Here is an 11,167-nt window from a genome sequence, read left to right as displayed (position 1 = left end):
TTTCAATGACAAGCGGAAATAATTACTTTATTGATTGCTAGTTTGGACAAGTATCTAACAATGTTTAAGCTTTATCAATTTAAGTTAATTCATAATGTAACCCATCTATATCAGGTTTAAAAATTCTTGAAAATAATTATTCTTTTTGCAAAAACAAGTACGTGAGATAATTAATTATTATTTGTTTTTCATTTTTATGGTTCATTTTTGTTATTTGTTGTGAGGTTATTTATGGGATAAAGTACTAGACTCTAGCTGATATTACACAGTAAAATGGTACTTAACAAAGATTAAATTATCAATAAACGAACTGAAAACCAAAACCCATTAGAACTGACGATTGCAAATGAAATTCAAATTTACTATGGACTCTCCCGTCGTTAGAGATGGGTAAAGAAGCAAGTATCAAATTAAAATGAACCATCCTATTTATTCCAAGCATATGTAACAGATTTCAGCTGTAACTCACTTCACTACCTCGCACAGTACGATAACCAGAATAGCATAATAAATAAATCATGCACAGAGCAGCACTTAGAAATACAATTTTTCCTCAACCAAGATTCTGGTGTTATCAGCAGGACCAGTTATCTCGAAAGTTCGCGCATCTCCAGCAAGAGACGAGAAGAAGACATGAAGAGAGTAAAGGAGTAATGAATGGTAAAGAAATCTAGACATATCTAAAATGGGGTCATATTTTGATTTTTATTTTAAGTTAACCGGTGGATCAATAATTAATTTTAATTTTAAAAGTATCAGACTTTCGATACATTGTAATCCATGTGTTTAAATAATGTCAATCTTCCAACATATTTGTCCATAATGGTAAATTGAATCATATAATGCTTAATTTCATTGCCTCCAAGTAAACAGCTTCCAAAATATTTTATCGACTGCTTTCGTTCTCTTCACAGTATGAAATTAACTTTTTAAACGACGATAAGTCATTGACATTTGACCAAGTTAGTAAGTTCCATCTGTACCTTCAACCATGGAGGAAATGAAATCGAGTTGATGAATTAAAACAGGCGCTTTCTACAATCTGCAGCGCCACAATAGCAAAGCATTTGTTTGATCTTGCCATCAGGACCCATCACACTATCAAGAGCGTACCCATAATCATATGTAAGTTCCTAAAGAGAAACAATAACAGAGTACGATCAGCAAAACTTTCAACTTATGGATAAGCACTTAATCTGGAGCTTAAAAAAGTTGAGAGAGGATCAAAGAACCTTCAATGGCGGTATATTGTCAGCAGCCATTAGTATCACTCGCGCAAGTTTGATATCATGATGATTGCTTAACACACATTGAACGAACAAATTTGGTTGGCAGCTATGATTGATGAACCTTGCAAAATTACCTGTCTGCCCTGCATCAATGCAGAATGGAACACTCTCGGATGTCTCATCAACTTTTCCCACGTGGGACGGCAAAGTTACATCCCGGAGTCGTCTCTAGAAAGTTAGTAAAAGCTTTCAGTCATTTGACATTATAGTCAAGAGATTGCTTGACAAGGTGTCTTGTACAATTCCTTAAATCAATCTCACTTTGCATTTTCCATATTGCTAATTTGACATTGTATATTTGTTACTCTTTCTTAAAAGTAACAATTTTGATAAACAGAAGATACATATAAGCACGGTTTATCTCAAAATGTACGTGTTAAAAAACACTTGAGGTAAAATGAGTAGATCTTTCAAGTTCAGACCAATATGCTTAAACTAAGAGATCGGAATACCAAAAAAAACATTAAATGAAGAATAGCATGATTAAGACTTGAAACAGTTACCTCTCTTCCATCCAGTGCGTTCATTGTTTGCAAGCAATCAATGTCAAAAACATAACTGTTGTCAGCAGCAGGGTCTATATCATCTGTCTTCATAAGCAGACCGATATATTCACAAACAGGGGCCCCAGAAGGTATATAATCCCAAGATCTCACACCCCAGCCCATCCTCGGAGTACGAAATACCTGGTGATCGGTGTCAAAAATGATATAGAGGTCAACCTTCTTTGATTACAAAAATGTAGAAAAGCAAAAATTGCTTGCACATACAAACCTCTAGTCGATAGTTAGGCGGCCTCTGAGATATCCGATTGACGCAATCAGGTCCACAGCCACAATTTGGACCGCATTCAAATACAACAGCTTTTGGCTCAATTAGCCTGGCAAATGTAAGAATGAAAGAAACAAGAGGTCACCAAAAAGTGGCAAAAAGTTTGATTAACATTTTAGACAGATTAAATCAGGTTTGTCTTTCTTTTTCCACGTGATGACCAGCGATACTGATGAAAGCTTTCGATTTGTTAAGGGTGAAAAGAAAAGAAGTGGCAACATGCCAGCACGGGAAACTAGCAGTTCAAAGTGCCTGCTCTTTCATAGGTGGAAAGCATACTCTAAGGTAAACTGAGAGCCCAAGTCATTAAGTGGAACTCTATTCTACAAATAATGAGAGAAGGTCTTTCCAGAGTTTAATTATGACATACAAGAAAGCAGCAAAGTAAAAATCAACAAAACCAATAAAAACCAACTAGGAAAAAGTGAGGGAATACAACCGTGTTCCATGATGTTTGAGACCAGCAACGCTTCTTGGGTCCCTGATCTTTTTGTATTTTGGGCCCGAACATTCAATTTTCGCAAAAGAGATCATTTTGGTGGGATTTTATCAAAGACAGACTAAATTGAGGGAAAAAGACAATTCGTATTCACTCAAGCAAACAGAATTAAAAGGAAAACCGAAATAACACCTTCCCCCATCCACGAGATTTATGAGTGAAGAAACCAATATCTCAGCATCTGAGTCTTGTACTCAGATCAAATTCTCATTTTGGACGTCTCTGAAACTCTGCAAATGTCACCACCGTGAGCCACCAAAGGTACAGTAGACAAAAGTTGAGCTCAGAAAATCATGTCATCTCAAATAAGGTTGTACAAAACATATCAAAAATGATCTCTAGTTGATCTTGCCTCACCCATTATTTTAGCCACCATGATAAGTGCATTTTGTGCACTTATATAGGCCACATTACTAAACTTGTATGTCGTCAAATTAGTGGTTTTATACTTAATTTGAGTTAATTTTCGTTTATTTCAGTGTTCGACTCGTTTGGCGTAACTTGGAAAAGAAATAAGGATCAATTGGCCATTGGATGCAAATTTTGGGGATCAAAGTCTACACAATTGATGAATTCAAGGATCACATGGCATTAACTTGGAAGATTGGATGATTTGAAGAAAATATTAAATTAATTGGGCCTCAATTGGATTCTTATTTGGAATTAAATTGGACTTTTTAATTGGAATCAAGTTGATCTAAATTGAACTTTTGGTTGGGCTCAAACTTAGGGCTGGTTGGGAAGTGTATGTATACATTACAATAGAAAACGGAGTCTGCCCACTGCTGAAATAGATCACACACACAAAAAAGGACAGAAGAGGAAAAAGGGTTGTAGCTGTTGGTGCATATATATTACACAAACACACTCATAGGGGGATGGACGGCTGAACACAAAAGGAAGAAAAAGGCAGCCAATATTATATACATATACACATTAAGAGAGACGGGCAGGAGGAACAAAGAAACATATACATGCATAGGGCTGCCGCAGAGAGAAAGGTGGGCTGCAATATTACATATTTACACACACATTGGAGGCAGTTTGCTGGAGAAAATATATTCACGAGAATAAAGTCAGCGACTGATTTGTTTGGGAGTCTTTTTTCCAAGCCAACAATTGCAGCAGATTGATAAAATAAAAACGAGCTGCCTGCTGGAAATATATACATTAAAAAAAGGAAATGGCAGCTGTTGGAGGAATTTATAAAGGGCTATTTACTGCTGGAATATATTACATGCATTAATAGGCAGTTGGAGGTGGAAGAAATAAAGGTAGAAATTGAGAGCAACTGCGGCTAATTCTGGGGAGTTCTTTTGGAGTCAAAAATTTCAGTTGCTTGCTGCTGAAATTACAGGCAAAAAAGTCGGCAGCCGGCTGGAGAAAAACACAAAAGAAAATGGCAGAAATTAGAAAAGAACATAGGTGGCAACAGCTTGGAGAAGTCAAACATAGTGGCTGGAATTAATTAGGAACCAAAGCAGATTGAGGGGGCAGCTTTGGAAGGAATTGGAAATCATTCACGTTCTGTCAATTTATTAGTGATTTTTTTTAACTTTTGCGTGTTTAATTCCGACATCATGCTAGGCTAATTTTTCATATTGCTAGGATGTGATGGACCCTTGTTATGAATTTTTGGTTTTGAATAATTAAGTTGACATTAATTTGTTTAATTGTTTGGATGTTTATTATTGTTTTGTTGGCTTTTCAATTAACTAGCCATTATTTGAGTGTGTGTGGATTTTATTGTCATCAAGAGAGAACAAGATCATTAGCATATAATAATAAACATAGTGAGGTTCGATAAAGGATAGAGATATATCTCTATACTTCATATGATTTTTATAAGATGTTCTAACTCGTTTAATACATTCATCATATTCGCACATTTAATCGAGGGATAGGAAGGTCACATGAGAGGAATAAATTTGATAACTATCGAGAGAGGTTTTCAAGTAAAATAGGAATATTGATCAACAAGCATGATTTCAAATTGTCAATTTAAATTGTTGAACAAAAAATGGATTAGCAAGGGGGATTCTACATCTTAAAAATATTTTTTACGAATTTGATAAATTTACTTTACATTGCTTTTAAATTAATTGATAGATTTAATAGTGTTTAGTTACAACTCGATTTTGCTATTCGATTAAAGATAGTGTTAGCTTTAACTTGATCAAACACTTAATCCTAGTGAATTTGACATTCTACACATCACTTTATTACTTGCTCACGATCTCGTCCACTTGCGAGAAATCAATCGATCACACCGCATCTCTTGCATGATCCTTGTGACTTTCAATGAATTATGCAACATAGGTGCTGCATGAGAATGTGTTAAAAGGAAATTTTACAAAACATAAGCATGAATTTTGGGGAAGGAAATGAGAGTAGGAACTAGTTCATGGAAACTTCATGATGAGGACTCCGATTGAGAGGCACTCATCAAATGATGGGTCAGAGAGAGTGGACCCTGGCAGTGGATATGGGAGGGGAAAGTCACTTTTCACATGTATAAATTTTCCATGTTTTTTTTTTTAATTTTTTTCCAATTCTCAGCATTTTTCCTTCTACTTTTTTTTTTTTTTTTCTAATTTTCATTTTTACATATTTTTTTTATTCACAAACTCGAGGCTAAATTTCTGCTTTCACTGAATTTTCTGCCTGCTTAGATGGAAAGAGTCCAAAAGGACCTCTTTGCTTCCAAATGTGGAGGGTGGGCACCCAAGTGCCAATAGCCAGAGACCTTGGGGATCATGACAGCAAGTTTTCCTAGAGTAACCAAGAAAACTGATTCCTTGATTTAGAAGAGGGAATGAGGATTCCCATACTTTACTGGAAAGAGTCATTCTCTGGAACATCTTTTCCCGAACAAAAAAATACCAGGCCAAACATTAAGCCAGAAAAGATGTAGTGGGAATGACCTTATATATCCAAGTCATTCCAGCAAACTAATTAGGCCTGAATTCATTCCTTTTTCATATTGTTCATCATGTTCAAATTCATTCAGCCTTCCTGAATAAATTAGTAGACCAAATTTGCATCTTTAGATGTTCAAATATCTTAGAAAATTGAGTTAGTTCAAATATAGACATTCAACTAGTAAATCTTTTTTTCTACACCAATCCATTTTGACTTTAACAATAATTAATATGTAAGTTCATGTAGATTCTAGAAAGTAGCAATATCATTTAGATGATGAACTCCACATGACCATGAAGAATTCAGAAAAGACATGGTGACCAAAAATAATAGGGCTACTACCTGGAAGATACATCAGAATCAAACTTGAGTAAGAAAATAGGAATAAGAAAAAGTTCAACTGGTCGATTTGAAAAGATAATTAATGAGGATCGATAAACATCCTAAGCGAACCCATAGAATATGGAAAAAAATTTGTCCACAAAAGTAGTAAAAAGAAGCAAAATTTCAAAATTAACAAGTCCAAATTGACCAAATTTTCTCCTCCAATGGCAACTCCTTAGACCAAAACACAATTCAATTTCCATGGATGTCAAAAAGTTGTAAGTTAGTAAATTTCACCGTGTTTTACATGCTAAAGAGTATATAGCAACCAAAAGAAGGATCAAAGTATCTTTGTTAACATATACTAACTGAAATAGTCTATCAACAGCCTTAGAGTCTTAGTTGCAATAAGTTTCTCACCTTCCTCCATGGCTGTGCACATATGGGAAATCACCTCCATTAAGTTTTGCACAAGCACATGTTCTAGGATCTGTACACTTGCCTTGACAATTGCATCCAGGAGGAGCTTTCGTACCAAAAATTATATTCTTAGCAAATTTCATACCCTTGATGTAGGTGAAACCTATTTCAACACCAAAAATAGAAAATATATCAACAAGGGCAGAGTTGAAATGAAAGGTGAAAAGAAACTGATATGCCACAAAGTTAAAATCACATAATTAGTAGAGTAACGCAGGAGTAAAACATACATCGGTAATGGTGCCTCACCTGTGTATCATAGAAAATTGGAAAACAGTACAAAAGAAGTATAAAAGAAATTAGCAGTAACGTTTGGCACAGAGTGATCTATAAAGCCAAAATTTCCAAGTTACTGAGAATCCGCAAATTTTAAAAGCTAATAATTATCAGTATATCACCAATGCTCATTTTCAGATGTTCTAATTACTAATGACTATGGACAATGCTTCATACACCTCTCCTCTAAAAACTCGCACATAGAATTGAAATTCCAACAGACTGAATCTTAAAGAGGCATGTTACTAGACCAAATATTAAGTCATTGTTTAAGCCCAATTTTTTAAAAATTAAGTCCTTTTGAGCCCTATTTTTCAAAAAGAAAAAAAGAAAAAAAATAGTACATCACAATCTTTTCAGCGGATGAGTTGTGGTTAGGAGTGAAATGCCACTCGAACACAAAGCTGGCCGGTTCTCCCCGAAGTGCATAGTATTTTTTGGATAATATGTAATTAAAAAGTAGAAAAAAGTTTTTGTTTACGTGCAAATTATTTTATAGGTAGAATGGATGGTTGAAAATGAGTTTGGAAAAAACTAATTTTTTGGATATTGGGGCTCAAAAAGAACTCATTCAGATACAACCTGTTATGAAAACTTGAAAAGATAGTAGTGACGCACATCTGTAGTGCCTTGAGGTATGCGCCTCAATTTTGCACAAAAATTTGAACATCTTTTCTTTTCTTTTCTTTTCTTTTCTTTTCTTTTTTTTTTCCCTTCTTTTCCGTAAGTCTGAACGTTAATTTTATTGGCCTTTTTAATTTTTCCATTTCAAATAAAAGCCCATCAATTCTTTCACTTGTTTGACCTAATCAACCCCACACCAACAATAGGATTTCTAGGTAGAAAACTCCGCAGTCCGAAAAATTTTGGCAGGCATTTTTTTCTTCTTCAGTCTGCATATTGTCTCCTTTTCTTTGTTATTTCTTTTTTTTTTTTTTAATTATATTAATGGGTGGTTTGTTTATTTTAGCGTTATTTCCATAGAGAATTATTAAGATTATTTATGGCTATTTATATGTCTATTTTTGTACCGTTTTATATTTTTTTAACTTAAATGTTTTGGTTTGCCATGAAGCTTACACTTCAATTTGCCGTGAGGCTTATGCCTCGCCTAAGGAAAACACCTCCCTACTTAGTTCTGCCTTTTTAAGCATTGGATACATCTATAAGAAAATCCTAGAAAAAAATGAAAGTAACCAAAATAACAAAAATGGAGATTTTCATAACTGGACAACTTGCTCGTGAGTTTGCTGCTCAATATAAGATGTCAAAATCGCTTTGTTTTCAATTCTTCACACTTCTCACAAGTAAAACTAGGGATGGCAAAAAAACACTCAAACCCCATACCCGTGGGGGCCCCGTTGGCGAGGATAATCCACTTAATCGGATATTCGGATCAAAGATGGGCGGAGAACTTCGCCTTGGGTCAAGTACGGGGCGGGTACCGGTAACAAGGGCCCCACACCTCACCGCCCCGTTTAATTTTATTTTTTTTTTCTAAAAAAGAATTCAACACTTTTAAAGGAAAATTCCATGAAATTTCATTCGTTCTAATAGAATATGACAACTAAAATTATCTAAAGAATATAACAAACAATAAAAGCCTTAGTTTACTTAATATATTTGAATAATTTAACTTTTAATAAATAAATAAATTTAAAAAATTAGTAAATATATTATCGTCTCACTTTAATGAATGAAGGCAAAAAATGAATTATTTCAAAAAAGGTAAATGGGCCCTTAAATGGGTAACAAGGCAGGTACGAAGCGGGAAATTACCCGAAGGGGAAGGGGGCAAAGGAGCTTGCCCCAACCCACCTCTTTGCCAGGTAAAACACCTCTCCTATTTCTCCACTCTCTTTAATAATCATGCCACCGTGCATATGTATTAGGAAGAATTGAGTTTATAACATCGATTTTTAATCGAGCTCTAGGTTCCAGGCAGAATTTAATTTCATCTATAAATTAGATCTGAGTAAGAATATTTTTGAACAAATTCCTCAGAATGCTCTGCAACAGTTTGTTTAGAGGAACAATTCTGAACTCCAACCACCAATTCTAAGTCTTGAGCCTCTATATCTGGCTTCAAAATCACAAAGTTTCAAGGGTAATTAGCACAAAACGTCCTTACCTTTCATGATTTTTTGTGGAAAACGTCCCTACCTTTCGTTTTTTGGCGCATTTCATCCCTACCTTTACCTTTTCTTGTGAAAAACATCATTTTCATCATTTTTCTCAATAAAAAGTTATAAAATGACTAATATACCCTTCTATTTAAATAAAAAAAAATAAAGAACTAATTGCAATCATAGTTCCAGTTTTTAAAAAAGTTCAAAAGAGGAGGAGGAGAATTTATTTATTTTTTTATTTGGAACTACGATTGCATTTAGTTCTTTATTTTTTTAATTTAAATAGAATGATATATTAGTTATTTTATAGCTTTTATAGAGAAAAATGACGAAAAGGATGTTTTGCACAAGAAAAGGTAAAGGTAGGGATGAAATGCGCCAAAAAATGAAAGGTGGGGACGTTTTCCACAAAAATCATGAAAGGTAGAGACGTTTTGTGCTAATTACCCAAGTTTCAACAATGGAAACTAGAACAACTGTCCATAGAATCCATTGACATTGTGTCCCTGGTACTCATAGTACCACTCAAACAAAAGACAAAAGTAATATGTAAAAGACAAATGTGGAATTCAGCTGACTTTTGAATACAAATTCAGGAACGATCAATAGTGACCACTAAAACAAAGAAATAAACTTGCCTTTAGGAGGGATAGGTGGTTCATCAACCAAATTAGTAACAGGAATGGGAATTTCTTCTTGACCCCCAGTAATGTCTTCACACACCAACCTTATTACTCAAATCAAAAGCAGGATTTCATTTTTCCAATAGGTGAAAACAAAAGATGATTGCACTAGATTGTTATTTATTGTTGACATACCCTCGTATTTCAGATATTGAATTAGGAATACGGCCTCGAGTAAAATAAACCTGAAATAGAGATAAACAAATGATGAAGGAAAGAGTGGATAAGTGATCCATGATGCACCACACGCGAATTTTGAAAAAAAAAATTGACACGACATGTCGACGACATGTTGACTAAATTCTTTAGAATTCTAAAATTATTTAGTCTAAATTTAATTTTATACTTATTAATTTTTCTTGCTGCAATCTTTTAAATATGAGTACCTTTTTCTTGTTTAATAATAATTTGAGTTTAAAATATATATTATTTCTAATAAAGAAAGAAAAATTACTAATGGTTGAGTCTCGATATCTGACGCATGTCCAACACGAACACACAACCCTAGTTGAAGTGTCCTGCAATAGTACTCATTTGACTAGCTCAGCATCTTTATAATTCAGCAGCAATTAAAATTAAATTATTAGTTGATTTTCATAGAAATTGATGAAATATGCAATTGAAAAGTTACGAGTCTCATGAAATATATGGTTGAAATTAGTTGTTGACTTTAACTTCGATTAAAATATTGATTTTAATCTCCACCATAAGGAGCTAAATTTCCCAATGTTTTGCCACACTATAAGTGATCATTAAGCAGCAAAATTATAACCAATTTCGGGTAACTAACTAAGCCCCTTTTTGTGCTCCATTAAAAATAGCCCTTGTTTGAGCACTATTTTATGTTAAAATGAATTTTGTAATAGTGATTTTTTTTTGAAAATGTGTTATTAAAAAGTACGAAAAAGTTACGTACAAAATATTTTATTGAAAAAATGTACGGTTAAAAATGAATTTTAACAAAAATGAGTTTTTAAATAATGGGGCTCAAACAAGGGCATAGATTTTAGGAAAATGTATTTTGGAATAGCAGTTTTTTTGGAGATTGTGTAGTTAAAAAATAAAGAAAAGTTTTATTCAAATGTGCCTGTAAGGATTGTAAGCCTACAACAAACAAGCTTGACATTTTCAGGATAAATCCACTATCAAAATTCCACAATGCTCTTATAAATTTCAACCCAGACTATTTTTGGACATCCTGGAATGTAAAGGTAGATAAGAACATAGAACAGAGGAAATTTATTCAACCAAAGCAATAAACACTAGCACAAACTGTTCAGTCTTATATGAAGTTCTGTAGTTCACATCTTTCGGTGGGGGAGAGTGGGTAATTAACAACTCAGTGTGCAAAACAAGAGGAGAAATATTAGTCAATTAGCAAAAAAGACCTGATTTGTTGTCAATGGCGGCTGTCCATCAAGCCGCTTCAGTCGAAATTTATATACCGTGAACCCAGAGACACCCTTTTCAGCCCAGTATTTGACAACCTGCAATATAAAGAAAAAGTACACCCTAGATGTCTATATATCTTCAAGATTAAATAAATATAAAGGCACAAGCCACAGGAAAGAAACACTCCACACATGCTAGCTTTTGAATAAAAATCGAAAGTAAGATAGACAAGGCAATCCAAGTTTTTTCCTCCAATGTGTTATGTATGCTCAATGAAAACAGCATTGCTGGAGATAAATACATTATATCTTCTACAAAAACTACAACAGAAAGAAAGAAGGG

At 34.0% G+C, this 11,167-nt stretch overlaps 1 protein-coding gene across 2 annotated transcripts in view; it reads right to left on the bottom strand.

The window, feature by feature from the left end:
* Positions 1–767: 767 nt before the first annotated feature.
* The window catches only part of LOC111383328 (histone-lysine N-methyltransferase, H3 lysine-9 specific SUVH4-like), a 19,625-nt gene continuing 9,225 nt past the window's right edge, over positions 768–11,167 (bottom strand). For both annotated transcript variants that reach the window (XM_023007415.1, XM_023007416.1), the window contains exons 8-15: positions 10,822–10,920; positions 9,569–9,618; positions 9,389–9,477; positions 6,286–6,448; positions 2,064–2,169; positions 1,793–1,975; positions 1,233–1,457; positions 768–1,133 (exon numbers count right to left, since the gene is read on the bottom strand). In XM_023007415.1, coding sequence (XP_022863183.1) covers positions 1,020–1,133; positions 1,233–1,457; positions 1,793–1,975; positions 2,064–2,169; positions 6,286–6,448; positions 9,389–9,477; positions 9,569–9,618; positions 10,822–10,920 — 1,029 coding nt within the window. In that variant the 3' untranslated portion in view covers positions 768–1,019. The remainder of the gene's footprint in view (positions 1,134–1,232; positions 1,458–1,792; positions 1,976–2,063; positions 2,170–6,285; positions 6,449–9,388; positions 9,478–9,568; positions 9,619–10,821; positions 10,921–11,167) is intronic.

The sequence above is a fragment of the Olea europaea genome, unplaced genomic scaffold (assembly GCF_002742605.1).
Source record: "Olea europaea var. sylvestris unplaced genomic scaffold, O_europaea_v1 scaffold2660, whole genome shotgun sequence".
Classification (NCBI taxonomy): Eukaryota; Viridiplantae; Streptophyta; class Magnoliopsida; order Lamiales; family Oleaceae; genus Olea; species Olea europaea.
Note: the sequence above shows the minus strand (reverse complement) of the source record. Positions and strands in the feature narration are given on the sequence as shown.